Source organism: Ochotona curzoniae, unplaced genomic scaffold (genome assembly GCF_017591425.1).
Source record: "Ochotona curzoniae isolate NIBS_2020 unplaced genomic scaffold, NIBS_Ocur_1.0 contig_1302, whole genome shotgun sequence".
In the NCBI taxonomy this organism is placed as follows: Eukaryota; Metazoa; Chordata; class Mammalia; order Lagomorpha; family Ochotonidae; genus Ochotona; species Ochotona curzoniae.
Window position 1 is genome coordinate 13881733 of NW_024465035.1, and position 22605 is coordinate 13904337.

A 22605-nucleotide genomic window follows, 5' to 3' on the forward strand; every position below is an offset into this window, starting at 1 on the left:
GGAAAAGAATAGTATTACAAAGACAAATTTATTTTGGTGCAAAAAAATAAAAAAAGAAGAATTCAAACCCATCCACATTTTTTCATGAGCTGATTTCCAGGCACATTTTGAAGATCATTCTCTCATCAAAATTTCTCTATGTTTGCTAACATCATAAAGAGTCATATCACAAAAACTTATGATGTTACAGATTATAGTTTAGAAATTTTCAGTGCCATAAGAATAAGCTCTCTGCCTGAATATTGGGCACATATATGGGAGTGTGGTGTCTTTGGTATCCTGAAATGTACATGGTTTGTCTGGAAAAGGCAGACAGCATCAACTCCTGACAGCTATTGCTACATGTCACATGGAGTTAGAGCAGTCCTACCTTCAAGATTTTCAAGATAAGATAAATACTTGGAGTTTGATATAAATCCTCAAACATCTGAATATTGTACCCAATTTCCCCACCCCCAAGCAACTCCCAATTTGTCTCTGAGGTTTTCCTGGCTCTCCTCCAAATTCTTTGGCCATTGTTTGTTTTTTCTTGAATGGGTGTCTGAGCTTCATTTTTAACTTATTTTATTTTTCATTCCTTATGCAATATCATTAACTTTCATGGTTTGAAACCCTGTTTTTTTTAATGCTAACAACTCCTAAATTTGAGCCCCCAGTGTTAACCTTAGAATATTAAGCCTACTTTTGGAACTAAGTATTAAATATCTCCATATAAATCTCCCTCAGACATTTCAAAGTTAGCATGACCTGCACTAATCTCATGAGAGTCCTTCCAACTGAGCACTCTTCCTCTTTGTTTCTGTTCCCTGTTTCCTTACAAGCTAATGTCATGAGCATTTTACCCAGCAGCAAAATCACACCTGCAGACTTCAGTCCACACCCTTACCTTCCCCCTCCTTACCATATGCAGTCATTGATCAACAACTCACAATTTTGTTTAATAGATTTTTTGTCAAGTGCATCCTTTCTTCCATATTTCCAATATTTCTGCCTTGGGCCTCATTTGATATATTGTAATATGCTGGTAATTGCTCTTTCTGCTTTCACTCTCAATTTTCTCCAGTTCGTTTTGACCATGCTGCCACAGAGGGCTAATTAAAGCATAGGACAGTATCTGTCTCCTTTCTGTACTTTTTCTTAGTCTTTCAGACACCTGAGGTCATTGACATCCTGCCAGGCAAGACATGAGCTATTTCAGTGAAATTGAGAGAGGGGCCTCGACTCCAGAAGAGATGAGTTCCAAGAACAGATCAGAGTGATATGCAGTGAACAGAGTATTCAGTGAGCAGGGCTAACAGCTGGAGCTGGATTAGAATGCTACACTTTTAGAAGGAGTTGCTTTGGCCTTGGGTTCCATCCCCTTTGCCTCATATATTCTCAGTAAAGGAATTGTATTGAGGCAAAGCTCTTTTTTTTTTTTTCATCTTCCCAATAATAGATATAGTTGGTCCTGAATAACCCCAGATTTTGAAATGGGTGCTATTTAGTTTAACATTTCTCTACAATTTCCCATATCAGAAGTTTGCAACTTAATTCTTTACTTGTTTTTAAGTTGAATAAAATCCACACTCCTAAAAAAACATAATGAACTTTATGCAAGCAGTGTACTTGCATTATTCCAAGGCTGTGCTGACCTTGAGAAATTTTTGTGGCTTTTCTGCTTTTGTTTATTTTTTGGTACAGGATTTCCTTGATAGCGCCAAAGCCGCATTATCCCTGATTTCTTATCACCGTGCTGTAAGCTTTCGCAGAAACCACTGGGGATTTTACAGTGTCACAAGAACCTCTGCATTGCATGACAATCTTGTTTTACAAGTTGCTTATCTCCTTCTCATTTGTTCAGTTGCTGGTCACCACTGGCTTACGATGTCACCAACATCTGTTGAAAGAAATTGAAAGTTTTTATTCTGCAGGCACCTTGGCTATTGTGCTGTGAGTGTGTGCTCCAAGCCACTGGTGATTTCTGAATCATTGGTTTCACATGGTAGAACAATGGCCATCCACAAAGTAAAATTGTGCTCCATTCGGTGACTGCTGTTCCATAACATGGTAGTCATGCCATTCCTTCACTGCTGTGAAACTCTGCTTGGAGATTGTCTCTTTGCTCACTATTCGATATAAATACAAAAGACTGAGAGTTATAAAAAGAATACAAGGGCTGTTATATGGAAATATTGTGTATGAATTAGTGGACTAAACATCAGTGAATACATATCCTCAAATTATTTTCAGGAAAAAATACAAGTTAATTCATAATGATCATGGTAAGATACAGAGAAAGAAGAGATTGTAATAAGTACGTTAGTTCTTACTGTAAAATGACATCGATTTATTTCCTAATATTGATTGTTGTTGTTACAAATTGGACTGTGAGCGCAAGTAAATTAAAAACACAATAGAAAAGCTATATTAATTAAAATGTCAAAAAAGATTGCTATTAAAGAGTATATTCAAATCATACTCAACATTTAAGAAACTATGGTCAAGGGAAATGTTGAGTTTCAATGCTGATCAATATTCACTTATGTTGGTCAAGGTGCTTTGCAATATTCATGTTCCAATCTGTCTTCCCACATCACAGAGAGAGAGATTAACACCATTCTACTTAATATCTCCTTGCAAGAAGATGCAAGTGAGAAATTTGTGATAGCCCAAAAGTTATTAAACAGATAGAAAAATAACATTGGAACTTTAAACTGTTAAAATGGAATATAATTTATATGAAAAAAATGCAGGTTTGTGCAAGAGCATTTCTTAAAACTATGCTTTGGCATGGCATTTGAATGTGAGCAAATAACAAATCCATTTTATACTGTTCGCCCCCTTCCAGGTGAGTTGGGACGAGATTCAAATTTTCTACTTGTAAGAGTGGCACTGAGGGCAGGGATCTCTGGCCAAAGAAAGTCTGCTGGGCAGATGTGTTTTTCATCTCCAAAGCATTTATAATTTGTCCTAGCTAACCAAATGTCAAGCTGACTGCCATGCAGTTTATTTAAGCTTCTTCTACATTTGTCACCTTCAACATCCTCTGGTCAATAGGTTCTGTTTCATGTGTGTCTGCTCCCACACTTATCTCACGTTAAAATCCTTGACCTTGAGTCAAACTTCCTTCTGGTTTGCTTCACAGGCAACCAAATGGGATCAGAGCTGAAGCTCAAAGGACCATGAGCCCTTGGCTTCAAAAATGCGTTTATCTCCATAGACTGTGGGACATGGGGAATGTGGTACATGTACATATCTCTTTTACATTTCTGTTCCATCTTTGGTCCTTCAGGGCTTTATTTCATAGCATTACTGGGCTATGAATACCTGATTTGCCTCATAAAAAATCTCTTGGGTCAGCCAGAGAGGGTAACTAATTCAATGAGGAAAATGAACATATTCTGGGACTCACTATTCGGTCATGGAAGATCACACTGATTTTAAGAACCTGGTCAACGTGGAAATGGAAACCAAACCATGGTATTTGCTGTAATCTGAGGATTGCAAAGACTTGACCACTTGAAGCCCAGAGGTTAGCTGATCACAGCACACACATTTGGACTCTCCACATTTTAGAACTAAGATTCTATTTTATTTTCTTTTGTACTTCATTGCATTCTTTCTCATGCTCTTTTCATTCAAAGATTCAATCCCAAGACAGGATTATGATACTCCACCAGCTGTTGTGTCAGGTAGGAAAATTCTAATTCCTTTAAGGCTTCCTTGGAGGGGTGAGATGGCGGTTGCCTGGTTTTCTCCAAAACTCTTTAAAGCAGTGATCCTCAACAGGGTTGGGCAGTGGCAATTTCAAGTTGTTTGGCATGGGGCGTATGTAGCTGTGAAAATTATATGTAATGTTATCATCTAGTTTTAACCCTGAAAAAGTTGATATGATGGAAAAAAAAAAGAATGAAAACTCAAAGACACATTGTCCGTCAAGGACACGTAGAAGACAGAGATAATGTATCAGTGATTCTGAGTGTTAGATAAGGTCATCAGAATTTTGGAGGCCTGGGAGGAGGAGTTTATATTTAGAAGCAAATGGCATGCTTTAATAATAACAACAAAGCCAGTTTGAGGAGCACTGCTTTAGAGACCAGAATTCTTTTAAAATTAGAAAGTCATCCCTATTTTGCTTGTTCAGCATTAAACACAGGGCCTAGCACGTAGTAGGCACTCAACATAACTGTTTGTTGAATGAATCAAAACTTCAAATTGGTTCTAAAATTATTATTTGGATATCAAAATAGGAGCTTCCAAAATTCCATTGTGCAACAAAGCAGCTGAGGTTAATTTGAGAACACTTTCATGTTTTAAGAATTTTAATTAGCAGCATTCAAGTTCTTTCACACAATCCAGGGGTACAGTTTATAAGAAGCATATGTAAGTGGAGAGGTTGGTTATTTTGAACTGCATAAATCCTTTTGCAATTTCATCTTACTTCTGAATTTTAGTTTCCAGCAGAGGGGAAATAAGCACTATTTTCCATTTTGTTAATATTTTCTTAACTAAATAAAATACTGGTGGTCTGAAGGATGTTGAACTCCTGGGTCTTTTGACGTGCCACATGGCAAAGACAAAATCAAAACCAAGGAGAACGTTGGAGAGACAATGCCAGACAAGAGATAAAATTCAGTAGCCCACAGGATAGGTCAATCTGGTAACCTGATGGCAATTTTCATGCAGAAAAGGTCCTGCCCTTGGCCACTCCTTTTGCTGGACTCAGCATCCTTTTCTCAGATCTTGTGACTTGTTTCCCTAACCCAGTGACTGAGCACTTACCTTGGAACTTCAAGCAAGAATGAGTTTAGTAAGGCACAAGGAGTTAGTTTTCAACTAGAAAGACCTGTCAAGACTCTTTAAGACCTCTATGCATTTCTCTTCATTTGAATGTCACCTCTTTGCTCAAAGTGTACAATCATATTTAATGTGCCAGCATCATTTAGGTTACTCATGGAACACTTTGCCCCAACCCTGAAGAAAGTTTATTTAATCAACCCAACTTACACTATGTTTACTATAAAGTTTATTTTTGTTTTTATTGGAAAGTCAAATATACAGAAAGATCTTCTTTCTGTTGAGGCACTCCCCAAGCAGCCACAACGGCCAGAGCTCAGCCAATGTGAAGCAAGGAGCCCAGAGCCTCCTCTGGGTCTCCCATGTGAGTGCAGAGTCCTAAGGCTTTGGATTGTCCTAAATTGCTTTTCCAGGTCACAAACAGGGAGCTGGATGTGATGTGGGGTCACCAGGATTAGAACCTGTGCTCATACGGGATCCCAGTGCATACAAAGCAAGGACTTTAGCCATTAGACTACCATGCTGGTCCCTAATACTATGCTTAATATCATTTTTTTTTTTTGGCATCTTCACTTCACAAGACCATTTGTCAGTGTTTTTTTTTTTTAATATGTAACAATTATTATTATAAAGCACATAAACAGGTGTGTGACTTCAACTAGCCTGAATCTTTTTTCCAAGTGTTTATGAACAAAACAATAAAAATATAGGAAATACTAGCTAGATATCAGCCATGGGTCAAACTCAGAGATAAATTAAGACAGGACTTCAGGATGAGAAACTAAGCTGACAAATTGCCATCTGGCTCCATCGTCAGGAGCTATTTAAAGTTCTGGAGATGTCAGATAACTTGATAAAGTAGCAATTTAAAAGACCGAATCTAGAGGTTTTGCATGTTCTTTAGAAAGAAGAAGAATTCAATGGAATTATTAGAAAGCCCAGGTCTGGAATCTTTACACACACCAAAAAAAGTTGTACTAAGTTTTCAACAGTAGCATGAAGGACAGGACAAATACAGAGTTAACATGAAAACGCATTTTGGGTTTTTCCCCTTTTTGGGAGAAGTGGGTTTTTTTTTATTTTTTGAATTTATCTAAGGTGAATACAAATCATCCCAATTTGTATTTTATATATGCGGACATTTTATATATACGGATTTAAGAGCATGATGCTTCCCGTGCTTTCCTGCCTCTCACCCACACGCCCACCCTCCCTTCTCTTTTATTTTCTTTTTACTTATAATTTTTGCAATGGCATACTTTGTTTTGTTATCATGAACTTAACGCTCCACCAAAGAAGGGATTCAACAAGTAGTAAATAAGAAAATAATATTTTGAAGGATGTCAAAGGTATTTGAGATCTGATGAATTACATATTGCACACTTTTGCTAAAACGTTAGTTTCCTGGTGATAGAGTTTCATTCACTTCTGAACAATTGTATATCTGTTGACTAATCCCTGTCACATCAGGAAAATTGAATGGGCAAGGGTGTTGTGTTATTTTCTTCCGAAGGCTCTCAGGGTGCCAATATTAGCCAGCAAAACTACTTCTTTATCATTGTAAAGGCCATTGCAGTTGCTAACTTGCTAGATATTAGAGTCTAAGACATCTTAGTTGGTAATTAAAAAGGAGCATAGCTCAACCTAATTTTGTTCAATTGGCATTTCAAACCTACATTGATGCTACTGAAATACTGAAAAGACAAACACCAAGAGAAAACAGACCCTTCCAGGGGATGGAGGAGCCTGCCATAATGTTGTTATTTGTGTTGTGCAATGTATGAAATACGGAGGAACGAGAATATAGGAGGAAGATTTGAAAATTTTAAGAACAAAGTGAATTTTGAGCTGGATTTGGGAGAATGAAGAGAAGTTTACCAGTTGTTTACGAGTGGGAAGAAACATAGGCAAATAATACTAGATGTATAACTCTTAGGTACAGGAAACAGTATAGAGTGATTAGGTCGCAAATCAATGAGGCTAAGTCAGGAAAATCTGATGTTGGCTAAGAACCCTTCTGAACCATACATCATTTTGTCCTTTTATTCATTTTAAGAATATTCATTTGTGGGAAATATACTATGTGGTGATAAGTGTGCCGGGTTTTAAGGATACAAAACCACCCTAAGAGCTCGGGCTCTAATTTGTAGGTTGAATATAAATATAAAACCATGTAAGAAATATTCCAGGAAAAGCAATACAATATTTATGCCTGTAAACTTATCAACAGGATGTCTGAATTCACAGTCTGTTTTGGATATTCATTAGCTCTGGAACCTTGGGAAAATTAGCTTCCTTATAGCTTAGATTAGTCATCTGGAGAAATAAAAAAATTTTGTGGGCATAAGATGAGATAAATTGTATGTAATCTGATTACAATAAATTTTGTCACGAAATAAGTGCCCAAATATTATTAGCCACTGCCATATTAATCAGTTTTGACACTGGGTACTGTGATAACACAGAAAACAAGTAACGCTCAAGGTATTTTTAAGAAGTTCATGGAAAATGTGTGCTGTAAATAAACTGTGCTCGGATTTCAAAATGTGTTTGCAACAGAACAGACATCTGTTCACTTCCATCTCTCCACCAATTGTGAAGTGCTTCCATCAAGTAGAAAATGTCAGAGAAAAAGTCTCGGTGAATAAAAGAAAAACTAACGTAAAGACACATGTGAATTAGCTTAATGAAAAATAAGCCACAGAGAACAAGGGGTGAGCATTGGCTTGTGTGAAGGCTCGGGCAGAAGAGTACGGTGAATTCATGGAGACTACAAATGATACTGGTAGAGAAGCAAGGACTACAGAAAACATCCCTGGAGAACAACATTAGCTGAGTAACATCACTAGATATAACAAGTCTATCGTGCTGGCACTACACAAAGATGTTTTAAAAATCCTAAGTTGGCACGTTATTACTCTGGCTGTAAGGTAAGAAAAACAAACAAAAAAAAAATGTATGTGAGAGAGGTGTAAGTAGGAGTGAAATGAACTCAGGAATACAATCCAATGGAGAAACCACAGTGATGTCATTTGGATCATGACAATACAATGACAATGTAGAGTTGATAAGTTTTTTTGACATATTCAGAAGGTGGAACCCATAGGGCTTAAAAGCCATCTGAATATTAGAATAAAAGAAGAGAGAAGGATTAAATCTAGCTTTTAAGTTTTGAGAAATCGGGCTCAGTACGACAGCCGGGATACCGTATGGTCACCAGTTCTAATCCCAGTGGCCCTGCTTCCCATCCAGCTCCCTGCTGGTGGCCTGGGAAAGCAGTCTAGGATGGCCCAAAGCTTTTGGATCCTGCACCCAGGTGGGAGACCTGGAAGAGCTCCTGGCTCCTGGCTTTGGATTGGCTCAGCTCCTGCCATTGCGTTCACTTGGGGAGAGAACCATTGGATTGAAGATCTTCCTCTCTGTCTCTCCTCCTCTGTATATCTGCCTTTCCAATGTAAATAAATTGATCTTTTTTTAAAAAAAAGTTTTGAGAAATCAACAAGATAAGGCATTATTTCCTAAGATGCGAACCACAGAAAAAATGAAGTTTCCCAAGCAAAAGGATAAGACCATTTTAGAAATCGCTAAATATGAGATTTCTTCAGTGTATCCGGGGAGATGTTTCACACAAGTTTGGATGCATTTTTTTGAGCTCAAAAGATCCATCCAAAATGGAGGTAAATTTCAGAGTGACAACATGAAATTAAATCATGTCATCCAGGAGAATGTGCCTAGAGTCAATATATGGAACAAAACTTTGAAAACACAGGACTAGGACAAAACAACCGCTTTTTAAATAGACTAGAAAAGAGAACACTGGATACAGAAGGACACATAGGTGTGAGGCTTCAAAGAAACCAATAGTAAGGGATGTTGGAAAAAGACAGGCATATTTATTGATAAAATCCTGAAAAGAAACCACTGGGTATCATTATACAAAACTTTCACTTGAAGTATTAAGTGAAATTTTATGCAGAGACTAATTGGGAGATGAGATCATAAGGACCGAGGGAGAACAGAAATTTGCAAAACTTGAAATGGATCACCGGGAAATAGCTGTGATCTTGGAAGGACTGGACTGGGTGTTTGAAGTTCAGAGTAGAGTAAGAGGGGCCCACTAAGTTCCTGGCATTAGCCAGAAATCCAACGTAGGCACTGATTCGTGTCCCAGCTATTACACTTCCCATCCAGCTCCCTGCTTGTGACCTGGAAAAGCAGTGGAGGACTTCCCAGGGCCTTGGGATCCTGCACCCACGTGAGAGACTCAGAAGAAGTTTCTGATTCTGGGCTTCAACTCAGGGCTCAACTCTGGCTGTTGTGGCCACTTAGGAAGTGAACCAGCGGATGAAGCATCTTTCTCTCTGTATCTGCCTTTCCTATAAAAATAAAAATAAACATGTCTTTAAAAAAAAGTAGAGTAAGAAAACGGCCAGTTTTCTTCAATGATTTGCAGGAAGATTATGAAGATCAAAAGAAGACAGTGGGGTGTGGGGGCTTAGGAAGAAAGCAGAAACATAGAAAGATTAGAGTGCTCATTGAGATAGAAGGACTGGCCGAAGGTGCAATACCTGACTGTGACATTTTCAATTTAAAAAAAAATCATTTTTTTCGCAAAGTTCATATCGAGAAAGGAGGTGACCAGGGAAGACTTCAAATGACGATGACAGAAGATAAGGAAGCGATGCGATTAGGAGCATAAGAACCTGCTATTTGAATGCGGTGTTTTTTGCATGCCCGGCTTTGGTTCTGTTGGGGCTCTGCAGTTCTCTATGCATGAGTGACTATGGGATATTTTGTTTTGGAAGGAGTTGGAGGTAATTGTGGAAGCTTTAAGAGTACCTGCACTTTTCAAAGTAGTTGTGTGGGGAAGAGAAAACTGATGTAACAATGTTAATATTCCCCACAACTACATAGTCTCATCTATATGGTGCCCGGTTCATTTCAAGGGCGAAATGGAGTGTGGGAACAATCCCCTGTGCTTTATTGCCAAAATCAAGAATCTCTTTTCTCCTTTGTGCTCCTTTCCCATAATTATTAAAACGCCTTAAAGATCTTCCTATTTTAAGAATATTTTAATGAAGAAAATATGTGTAAATGGTGAGTATAACATTTTTAATCCATGACTTTGTTTTCTGAAACACGTATGAAAATTACAGATAAGTTCAGTCAAATTTTATCTCAATTGCCTTTAGCTTAATTTCCCTAAAGGGCATTAGCATGAGATCAACCAAAAGACACAAATCAGAAGTGGGATCAAGATCCATCCTCCTTTTTGCAAAATCGTGGACTTCTGAACAGGAAGTTGGGATTAAAAAAAAAAAAACATTGAAAACCAAGGCTAAAAATACGCATCAAAAAGAGCTTCTTGAACGCGTTTGTGCTTATCCTTTGCCACATCCCTTTTACTCACTGGCTAAAATACAGTACAATGGTAAACATTATTGTACAAATTCACAGACACAGCCTACTCCAGATCCATGTATGTAAATCATAATCTACCAGCTGAATATGAATTCCTTCGGTCTTAGATTTCTAGAAGTTATGCTCTAAGGAAAAAAAAAAATTCCCCATATGGAATCTCACCCTAAATAAGACAAAATTCACAGTTCAGACACACACAATTATTTTTCACATTGCTTTTGCTAGTTTGTGATATAAATTTCTGTTAGAAAGCCTATTTCATATTCAACTAATGACGTTCCATCGAGGATTCGCTTGAACTCTATTTTTTGTGCTGCCGCTTCTAGAATGAAAATGACCGTTTGGAACTACCCTAAGAGTGAAGGGGGTTGAGAGACAGTGTTTCAGGCACTTTACCAAAAAAACAAACCATTTGTCAACGTTTGTTTTCACTGACACTATGAGCTAATTACAAATGATTCCCATCTCTTAACTAAAAATTACGTCCATTAGTACCTCCAATTAGCCACAATTAGCCACTAAATCGTATTTACTGTAAAAGAACCTGCACAGTTGCAAGCGTTCCCACAAGTCACACGTGAAAATCAGCTTCATTTTTTTTCCTCAAGCACTGAGCCTTTCCTGTAATTACAAAGCTGCATTTCTTTAAATGCACTAATGAATTGATTTTTTTTTCCTATTCAATAAGTTGTGATAAGAGAGACTTTGCCCATCGTTTTGCATTTATTCAACAAATATTGCAGACTTACTCCAGTGCTACAAGGAAGCAGGTGTAAGCAGTAGAGAGGAGTACTGCATTTCTTGCTCAAATAGTGAAAAATCTAATGACAGGAGACAGTGTTACAAAGAACTCTCAACTAGCACAGCGTATATCAGACACCATAAGAATAGTCTGCCAAGTCGGCTTTGCACTTGATGTTTGAACAGGTCTGTGATAAAGAGCATGCACCTGCTGAGTTAACTCTGTCGTTGCTGGTATGCTTGTTTTCTTCATTAAGTTACAAAAAACAAAACAAACGAAAACAAAACACTAGGTGGCACTAGATTAAAGACTTTTCCTGTGGGATTGCAATTTTGATTGATCCATTCAAGTAACTTACCTGAGTAGGCGCGTCCTTTGCTTCAACTCTAGCAATACTTTGCTATAAAGTTTATGTCACAGGTGTCCAACTTCACCACTAGAGTTTAATAATAGCCATATCAATGATACAAAGAAGTAAGCAAGCCGGATTCCATTGGAGCTTGGTTTATAATGTAGGCAGCAAGCTGGATTTGGTCTTTAGGACCCCATATGCCCATGTCTGGTATAACTGATTTATCTCCACAAATATTTCAAATGAAAGACTATCACTTTATGGCATTCTTTACCATATGTATGACAGGCTTCTCCTTTAAGATTAACCTTTCTGTACTCTGTTTCACCGGAGGCACAAGAAATACCAGCAAGCCAGAGCTGAAAGAGAAGAAAATGGATGAAAATCATGGTGCTGAGTGCTTTAGTTTGTAATATGTAATTGATTTATAGTGCTGATGTTTTGAGACATCAAATATATTTGATTTTCATATTCTCATACAATATAGGCCCTTTAAAGTTTATTTCTGTGATCAAGCAGCAAGGGCTCATCAACTAAGATATCAGAATGTAAATTCAGTTTTACATGGTAGACTTTCATATTCTACACATTTCCAGGAAAAGTGATTCATGTATGATCCCAAAGAATTCACGACAGATGTATATTTTACATCGTGTCACAATAGCGAGGGTAGGTTTGTTCCTGCTATTGTCATTGGCACCTGCCCACTGTTTGCTCCTGAGCTACCCCTGTCAGCTGTTCCATTCCCTCTGCATAAGTACTGTCCAAGTGATGTACTCTGCTTTGCACCCTGCAGTAATGGAAAATACTCCTGATAGCATATAAACCATAGATTGAATAAAGGTCTGAAATGGAGAAGGCCAGGAAAATGCCCGTCACACATCAAGTAGTATTGAGCATCACAAAATGCTGTTTGTGGCTAAATCATTCACTGACTGGAAGCAACAGTCAGAGCTATCACAGTAACAGCACATCGTGTCACACTGTACCTTAGTCACAGACAACAGAGCAGAGACTGCTGGACTGGAGAGAGGAAGAGAGAATCTTCAAGGCCAGGATCGACTTTAAAGGAAGCTTCCGATGTGCAGGAATCAGCACATCTGGCACCGAGAGCGTATGATTCCCTTTTTAATCAAAGGCACAAAGTGGGCACTTGAGGCGCCTGTCAGAGAATCCAACCATGAATTAGCTGTGATTCAGCACTTGCCAGAGGCTTGCTGGTGACATCTGATCCTGGAGAGATACTGCCAAACAGGCACGTTAACATTTCTCTAGACTCTGTGTTACATTAGTTAATCAGAAAGCAAAAGCCTGAACCGCATGATTGCAAGTCCCTATTGGAAATGCTTTCTCTGTGTTAAAATTAATTTTTTAACCTCTGCTTAGCTGGTACGTAAGTAAACAGTGTTACTAACTTTTAAAAAATGCCACAGTGGATAGGCTGTTCCTTATTTTGTCCAAGGAAGCAAATATAGACTCATACCTTGTATTCAGTGCTTTGCCAAGAATCTTTAACCAATGAATGCATATACTTCTTTCAAACTGGCACTTTGAAATAAACAACTAAATCTGTTTCTTTTTTGGCCCTGGCTATAAAGACAGGTGGAGTAAGATGGGGCGTACTGCAAGTGTTCCCAATATCCTGCTCACTCTGCTGGTCTCAACTGTTACCTGATTTATGTTTTTAATTTTTTTAGTACAAGTCTTAATGCTGTGAGCCCTTCACGAATTCAGCCTGAAAGCTTGAAGACTATAATTCCTATAGCAAAAAGTAAATGAAATGCCAATGGGCTATGGGAAGTTGGTATACTATAATGCCTTAGTGAAAAGACAAGCTGAAAGATAATCTTGATTATGAATGGCTCCAAGAAATTCACCAGCAGGCATTGTTTCTATTCATTCACACACATGACTCTATGAGTAGATAAAAGGATGGTTTTAAAAAAAATATAAAAGAACTTATACTTAATAGGGAGCATGAGATTTCTATTTTCATTATTTTGTGATTCAGTAATGATTGAATTTTGGGTGACTTGCTTTTTGACCACCCGAGTACAGATGAGAACACACTAGCATGTCTTTTGTACACAACAATTTATTGATTTAATCTTTCCAAAGTAACTTGTAAGTGTCTAATACATTAGAGACATTAAGTAAAAGTGGCATCTTTTCTTGTTTCCCTTAGAACTAGGGAAGCATGCTTAGATTTTTTAAAGATGTATTTATTTTTATTGGAAAGTCAGATATCCAGAGAGGAGGAGACACAGAGAGAAAGATCTTCCATCCGCTGATTCACTCCCCAAGTGGCCACAACGACTGGTGCTGAGCCGATCCGAAACCAGGAGCCAGGAGCTTCTTCCAGGTCTCCCATACAGGTGCAGGATCCCAAGGCTTTGGGCTGTCCCCAACTGCTTTCCCTGGCCACAATCAAGGAGCTGGATGGGAAGTGGGGAAGCCAGGATGCTAACCATCACCTGTATGGGATCCCGGCACATGCAAGGCGAGGACTTTGGCACATTTGACCCACATGTCAAATGTTATGAAATATTGTTAACCTAATATTTGTTGAGATAGACTGAAGAAACGAAAGTAATGTTTTAAAATCGAATCTCTAAATCCAGTATCTAAAAACAGAAGCAATATAGAGGGAGTTCTCTATACGTTTTCCTAAATTAGCTGAATTAGCGCAATAAATAAATTAGAAGCATATACTAGCTAAATTATTAATAATAATATGAAACAAATAAGGTTCATAATGGACAGTTGAAATACAGGATACAAGATTAAATTTTTTGAATTCTAGAACAGGCACATTCATTGAACAAGAGACCCCATAAAATAGTAACTGCATGTGTTTTCTAAATCTTATGAGATGTTGCTTTAGCATATGTATAATTTACTGAAATTTTAATAATAGTACTAGAATAAGAGGTTTTGGAGACATGTTTATGCGAAAAATATGAATCTTACTAGCAAGGTGAAAATAAAGGTGTTAATGGCTATGATGACAATAATTAGCAAGATTATATAATAATATAAGTGGTAGTGATATCTAAAGTTTTCCACTTCTATTCATCACAGTAGATGGAATTTGAAGTAAATTTTTTCAAATTATGAAATCTGTCTATAAAGTGGGCAGTATTTTTTTTTCAATTATTCTAGATTCTGAAATCACTTCTAAATCTTAGGTTAATTCATTCAATCTGCATACAGTCATTTCAACAACTTCCCAGCCAGTTGACAGCTGCTTTGACTGTTTCTTATAGTGAAATCAGACTTCAGCGACAGTCTGGCCATCCACGTGGTTCCCACACAACCTCAAGTCTTCCCATTTTGCTTAATGTGAACCTTTTCAGTGTAGTGTGGTATATGGAAATGAGCAGTGAACTTTGGTGCATTGATGATGATTTTCCTTTGCTCAAATATTGATTGAAAAGCCATCAGCTTTTCAAGTAAACTTGAAACAATATCACAACACTAATCACTTCGCATGAAGTTTATTAAAAAGACAAACCATCCAGTTGCAAGGACTCCAAGCCAACAGCCCCTTGGATTTATATGAAGTGGAAATGTTTTACTTGGCAGCAGGACCTTGCTGGTTTCAGACTGATGGCTTGCAGGGCCCCGATGTACTGTGTGTTAATTACTTTATGTGCCTGTTCTGAGTCTGAGAGTCCGCCTACGAGACTCAGATCTGGAAAGGCTCAGGACTCTTAGGAAATTGAAATTTTATTCCTGAGTAAGCAGCTACATTAGAAAGTCAAATCCGTGAAGTTGGCAAAAAAAAAAAAAAATCCCTGTGACATTTGACATATTCATTATAGAAAGTCAAAGCCTCCTGTGAAAGAGGAGAGACCAAGTTAGATTCACTGCTTGGCAAAAAGGCGGAAAGGAAGTTCATCAGGTGAAGCTTGGGGCGTCTCAAAGGAAGAGGTGTGGCGTGAATCATTCTGCAAGTTGTTGGTGCATTGTAAGTTTGTTTTTCTTTCTTCTTCACTGGAAAGTCAGATATACAGAGAGGAGGAGTCACAGAGACCAAGATCTTCCATCCGCTGATTCAATTCCCAAGTGTCCACAACGGCCAGAGCTGAGTCGACCCGAAGCCAAGAACCCAGAGTTTCCTGTGGGACCCCCATGTGGGTGCTAGGTCCCAAGGCTTTGGGCCATCCTCAACTGCTTTCCCAGGCCACAAGCAGGGAGCTGGATGGGAAGTGGGGCTGTCAGGATACAAAATGATGCCCAAATGGGATCCTGGCACATATGAGGCAAGGACTTCAGCCACTAGGCTACCACGTTGGGCCCATGCATTGTAACTTTCGGAAGGACTTTAGACATGATAATTTATTCTGCACTGGGTGCCATAATTAATTCAAGGATAATAGAATGATTGTGAGCCGTGTTTCTTACTAGGGGTGGGAGGTGGGAGAAGTCCATTAGGGCTGAAGTCATAACGGGCCAAGGGAAAATGGTCATTGGGTTTATGCAGAAAGGTGTGTAGAATGCTATGACCTTGCAAGTAGCTACTAGCTAATGAGAGGTTATTTTAGAATTTTCCATTAATTCTTTCCTTATACCCAGGACATTTATTGCCTGACAAAATACAATCAAACATTGAAAGACCTTGGTGAGGACCGTGAGAATGAGCTAGGTTAACAATGGTGTTTTACTTTTCTGAGATGCCGAGTGTATATGGAACCACTGGGAAAGCCAAGATGAATTTCCATGCAAGAATACACTGCATCCTCTATTCTGAGTGTTGTCTGTGGCCGATGTCTAACGCTGGATCGCCACAGTCGTTCTCTGAAGGAATGCCTGGGTCTTCTACAAGTTTTCTTTCAAAGTATACTCATATTCACACCGCTTCGGTTGGGAACATCATCACTTTCTGAGTTTCAATGTGTAAGTTCTGCAATTTTTGCTCAGAAAGGGCTATCTCCTCCTTTGTGGGAAAACAAATACATTTGAAAGTATCTTTAAAGTCTCAATTCACTTCAAATGGCTCTTTCTTTATTCTTCTCTTCCTGGGCTCCTATTTCGTCAAACCAAGATTCTCTCTCTGTCACCTTTAACTTTTCCTTCTGTGTTCTTAATCCCAACTGTTTGAAGTTGTTTTTGTGGTCTTGTGGTATTGAATACTCTCTAACCTCTTCAATTGTTCACTCCTGAGTTTTCTGGTAGTTAATGAAATATGGAGATTTCCCAGGGCACCGAACTTAGAACAGTTTGGTTTTGTTCATTTCTTTCTTCAGAGATGGCACCTGCTTCCACTTTTCCAGCTCTATCATGCTTACCCAACCCTTTATTTTGATTTCTGTGCCAGCGTTTTCTCCCTCTTCTCAAGTGACCTTCGTCAATTGCTTCACCCTTAGCTGGCGTGTTGATAATTCAAACTTCATGTCCACAGTCGAAGCCTTTGCATGCGGTTTATTCCGTAGGCTTGCGTTGTGTTCAGCCAAACCTAACTGTGATTTCTCTAAGCCAATATATATATATTTTTTAATGTAGTGTACCTGTAATAAGGATTGTTTTAGTCTTTGGCGGTGGATTGGAGTACAGCTCTTCTTTACGGGTGAGAACAGATGGCTTAGTACTCAACTGAATTTAGAGTATAATGCACAGTCTTATAAACTGGCAAGTCATGATTCTTTCAGCTAATTAAGGTACAGATGTAATAGGCATTTGAGTGCAGTCTATCCCAATGCAGTCTGCCTTGTTCATATAGATTCTATTTCCCCATTACATTTTGAATCTGTTCTCCAATTTCCATGCTATTATCTTAGTCCAGCCCAGGTCCTTATCATTCTTTGTTTTTATTATTGAAATGTTTTCTTGGCATCATCACCTGGTCTTCCCCCTTTAAAGTCACCCTTCACAAAAATTTTGGGGTTAATTTTGAGATTGATATTTTTAAAAATCTATTTGATATGGTCATTAGTAATGAGTATGAATTATTATATTGCATAATAATCCCTGATAACTGTCAGATAAGAGTCCAGATCAGATTTCTTTACCTAAATTCATCTTTTCTACTATCAATCCTTAAACTGAATGCCAGGGAATATTAGCAATGGTGCAGCACTCAGCCTGTGGTTGGCTTAAAGGGATAATTCTACAATGGCACAGGTGCTGAGTGTGACATTCCATGGAATCACAGTGAAGTCGTTACTCACTCATCTTGGTATGAGAACAGACTTTATTCTGCAAGGAATATTGTCCAAGTAAAAGGGGATTCCCTGGGTTCTCCTAAATTCTTCCTAGCTTCCCCATTTGAGGATATCAATCCAATGTCGATTTAAGTGGATGGTTAAAACACATGGACCCATGTGTCACCAGCAACAAGGCAAGTGACATTCTCAGATTTCAAGTGCTTGCCAAACAATATAACAATTACATATGCACTCTGACTCACACTTTTTCAGACCGTTCGCTAAGAGGAATGATATTTTTGAAGGACATTGAAATATTATGTAGTGTATATCTTCTCCCCGGGTTTTATCCCTGGATTAAACTGAGAAAGCTGTTTTACCTGCATGACTGTGTCCCACTGATCCCTGAAAAACAGCTTTTCATGAAATATGCCTTGGCACAATGCCATTCGCTGTGTTTGAAGGATACTATAATAAATAGCTCTTGGAAACTTGCTTTGCTTCCTTAATGGCTGTTGCTCCCCAGACTGCATAGTGTTTGCTGCTTTGCAACTCAATGGGACAAGCATTTCTGTTGATTACAAAAAGTCTATGAACATGTTTATGTTCTCAGCTAGTAGGCACCATGACTAATGGAACACTGTGCTAACTCTGATAACATAAAATAAATGGCATTTATTTTAATAGCCTTCTTGCTGACTGCATCTTTGATTCACTGTGTCTATTATGCTTCAGTGTTTTAAGTTATTTATAATCTGCTTTAAATCCTTTTGGGGAGCACTATGAGCTGTAATTAAATTCTGGAAATGGGGAGTCCCGATGTATTCTTTTTCTTGGTCAACAACCATAAGTCAAGGTCTAAGAGCATTAAGAAGGACTCACTAAATGATGTGTTCAAGATATTTGACAACACAACCCACAATCTACCTCCCAACTCTTCTCTTTTGTACTGGTCACAGTTATTTGTAGCATGGGTCTGGCTGTGAGTCCCTTCTGTTCTACCTTTGCTGGCATGGGATCTATTTAGATCTTCTGTGATATCTGCAATCTCTACTGGCCCTGTCATGGCCATCTTTAATGGTCCATCTCTTGCATGAATCTCTGAATTTCTCAGCCAGAAGTGATGTAGAAAGGCTTCTGTTAGTACCTGCTGGCCTCCCTCAGACACTGGAGATACTGTGCACAGTTTACCACCTGTCTTTGGATTGATGTGCCTGGGATGCAGAAACCAAGAATTCTCACTTTGTGACAAGATGTTCAAAATTTCCATATCAATAAAGCAACCACTGAGTAGGCACATACCTTCAGCTGACTTTCTCTCCAAATAAATTCTCCAAATAAGTATGGAGAACAAAATACCAGCCACATTGAATTTGTCCAATGCTTGAATATTCTCTATTAGCCTTACAACATAGGATTTGTGATTTTTGAAAAGTCCCTTTCCCCACAGGTAACTGTCATTCGTTGGAAGTATAGCATGATAGCTAGTCTTGTTGATTTGTGCCGTGTCCTTCCTTAGCCCAGACTCTATGCTTATCCAAAGCCATCATCTTAAGCATGTCCTGCTTCCTCCCTTACTTCTGTCAGCCCAGAGATAGAATCCCTAGTCCTTGGCCTCCTGTGGATCCTGATGCCTTCTTCTCAAAACTCATCCTCTTTCCTCTGAGCTCTTGTTGTCAAAAACCTGCTTGCCGCTTCCAGGATGGGCCAAACTTTCTGGATCTTTGCATCTGTGGCTACGCAGCATGTATGAACAGACCCCGTGTTCTGTTTTCCCTCTACTCTCAAATTCATGTATGCTGACTGCTTTTGCAGTGATGCCCTCAGACACTTTCTTCTTGCTGGAATCCAAATTCATCCTCGTGCATTCTCTTAGAGCTGTCATTTTTCCTATCCCTTTGGTTTATAACATTGTGCATATTAAATCACCATTTTCAGGTGAATTACCTTTGTTTCTACATATAACCAAATTATAAATTCCCTAGACATAGGACTACTGATATCTATATTGGAGGCATTAAAAATGACGTTCACATTAATCCTTTTTTTCTTTCTATGTATAGTTAAAATGATAAATTTACTAGATCAATAACTATTACTCATTGCCCCCTGAATCAGCATTATCTGATCCATGGTAAACATTCAGTGTTTATTAATTGAATTCATGATACATTTATATATGAGTGTTGTTAATATTTGTTTTAAAAGTGCTAAGAATATTTCAGTACTTTTTGTTCCTGAATTTTATTTATTTGAAAGGAGAAAGAGAAATAAGAGACAGAAAGAGAAAAGAGATCGTTCACCAGTTGGTTCACTCCCCAAATTTCTGCCACATCTGATACGTGGTCAGACCAGAGCCAGGATGCAGTAAGTGGGTCTCAGGTCATGCCATGTGGCAGAGGCTAAGCTGCTTGAGTCACACCTGCTGCCTCATGTGACATCCATTCACAGGAAGCTGAAGTCAGCAGCCGAGCCAGGACGTGAACCCCGCCTCTCCAACATGGAGCTGCAAGTGAGGTCTTAACTGCTACTCCATTCACAAGCCTCCAGGATGCTGACTTGCTATATACATGCTGTTTGTCTGACTCCAATCTTCACCTCAGAAAATTAAAATAGCACAAGAAAGGGTTGGCGCAGTGGCATCACATGTTAATCCTCCACCTGCAGCGATAGCACTTTATATGGGTGTGGGTCTGAATCCTGGTTGTGCCACTTCCAATCCAACTCCCTGCTAATGTCTTGGAAAAGTAGCAGAGGATGGCCCAAATCCGAATCCCACTGCAACCGCATGGGAGACCTGAAAGATGTTCCTGGTTCACAGTTTTGGATTAGCCCAATCCCAGGTATGGCGACCATTTGGAGAGTGAAACAGCAGTTGGAAGATCTCTTTCTGTAACTCTCAAGTAATATAAATGAATCTTTAGGAAGAAAAAAAAAAGATTAAGAGAAAAACAAACAGAATTCACAAGACAATTGGCAATTTAACAACAGGTTTCTGAGTGGGATTAAAAAAAAAAACTAATGCAAAAGACAATTAAATAAAAGTTGAAAGATTTGGAAAAGTGAAAGTATTGGGATTCTTTCATGAAATGGTTTGAAACATTGGTGGGAACCTGTCTTCTGTTACCAATATGACTGCCCTTGGGCTATGCCACTTATCAGAAGGGTTTCAATTTGCTAATTGCTTCTCCTAGATAACCATCACATTCGTTTATCTTGCTGGAGACATCATAATTGATTACTCAGTGTAACCTTCTGAAAACACTTTGATGCCCTTTGATTGCCCAGGTGTGTCACATGGAAACATAACAAACACGCTGGGCCCAATGTCACAGCATCTCATCCCCACCTTTCATCAGCTCTTCAGTAGCCTGTGGCATGCCTTTCACTGGTACTAAAACCCTCATCTAGGTGAATGATAACGGGCCAAGTCATCATTTCAACTCTTTTTCATTAATAAAATTGAAAAGCACTGTACTCATTCAGTTTGTGATGAATTATTATATTGAGAGCTGACTAAAAAGACAACCAGCCAGTGGACAAGAGGCTGACTTTCCTTAAAGAGAAATTTTAGACATGATCAAATAAATCAGCTTTTCATCTTGCAGGAAAGTTAGTGCTACCTTCCTTGCTTTCTTTCTCATTTGTTTTGTCCTAATTTATCCTCATCGTCCATAAGGAATTTAACTAATGTTTTGCAAATGACATTGAAAATTCTTGTGGACTTGCAGTATTCATAGAGATGAAATATCAATTAGTGTCTTAAATGTCTTTCTTTTTGATTTGTTTCTGTCTGGATTTTTCATTTTCAAAGACATGGCTTCTTCCTTGATGTTCCTTGTTATAAAAAATTGGATAAAAATGTCAACTAGGAGTCAGTTCTGCCTTTGCTCTGGTCTTTTGCCATCCACACAGACAAAACACCCCTGTTATTTTCATTACGTTAAGGAAAGTATGTTTGATTAAACTTTGTGAACTTGGCCAGTTCAGCTAACAGCTGTGTGTGTATATCTGTTTTGTGTGTTTAAATCCTCTCAATTGGTTTGAATTATTTTGCCCTTAGCTTATACTTTATAAAGAGTTGGCTTTGCAACTCACGCTATTGACACGTATGTTCGTCGCTTAAGCCATTTAAACTTCAAGTTCATGTGAAGAATTGGTTCCTCGGGATAGTAAATTGTATACATATGTACAGGGCACAGCTTCTAAAATACTTTTTTCTCAGAAATCTCACTGAGAATGGAATGCCATTATACAGCTAAACCACAGCACACAAGCTCCACTGGCCTTCCTCTAGAATCACTACTGTGTGGGGGGAAAGTGAAGATTAGAGCAACCAACACAATCAGGTCATTCTTGTTGCATGGAAGTGATGTTTTTAGATTCATTTCTGTGGTGCTTCCCTCCATCACTTTGTCTTCCATGTAGGATCAGATGAAACAGAGAAGATATTAGGATTTGACACTGACAGACAAGCCTTCCCCCACATCCTACAACTGAGCAGCCTGAAATCACCCTGAAATCCCAGCTCTTCCATACATGACTTCTATGGCATTGGTTTCTCAAATGTAAATGAAGATCATGGCGGTCCCCAGCAGAGATGTGCTGTGAGAATTAGATCAGCTGTAGGATAATTATAACAGATACTCAGTCTTTCTGGCCTTCCAGATTTCACATTTAAGGATTTGTTCCATCAGTTCCCAAGAGGTGATCCCATTCTAGCAGCATCAGCCTTAACTCAGAGCTTGGAATAAACACGAGGTCTCCAGTCCTGAATTGACTTCATTCAAAACAGAGATTCTTCATGCAAACTATACAAGATCAATAGCCCTTTCAATACTGTTTAAGCCACACCTCATAGGTTTTGATGTTTTTATTTTTGTTTTCATTTCTTCTAATATTTTTTTTCTCTAATTGGATTCTTTACTGACTCAGAGGTCATAGAGTAACACCATTTTCCTCAAGAAGGTTTTTCATTTTCTTTTTCAATTTTTTCACCCGCACATTGGTCATTCGGTAGCCTACTATTTAATGTCACATTGTTATAAGGTTTCAATTTTTCTTGCTGTTGTTGTTTTACCACTTTTTGTTTAAGGGGATGTATATTAACTATATAATAGAGACTAACATATCCAAGCAGAATGACAGACTTACAACTGTTTATG

General features: G+C 38.5%; 1 protein-coding gene across 7 annotated transcripts in view; it reads left to right on the forward strand.

Moving 5' to 3' along the window:
- Positions 1-22605, forward strand: part of RBMS3 (RNA binding motif single stranded interacting protein 3) — a 632648-nt gene that overhangs the window by 584032 nt on the left and 26011 nt on the right. For 5 of the 7 annotated variants that reach the window (XM_040963914.1, XM_040963885.1, XM_040963912.1 and 2 more), the window contains one exon: positions 3627-3674. The exons of the other annotated variants lie outside the window; for them this stretch is intronic. In XM_040963914.1, coding sequence (XP_040819848.1) covers positions 3627-3674 — 48 coding nt within the window. The remainder of the gene's footprint in view (positions 1-3626; positions 3675-22605) is intronic. 7 annotated transcript variants of the gene reach the window in all.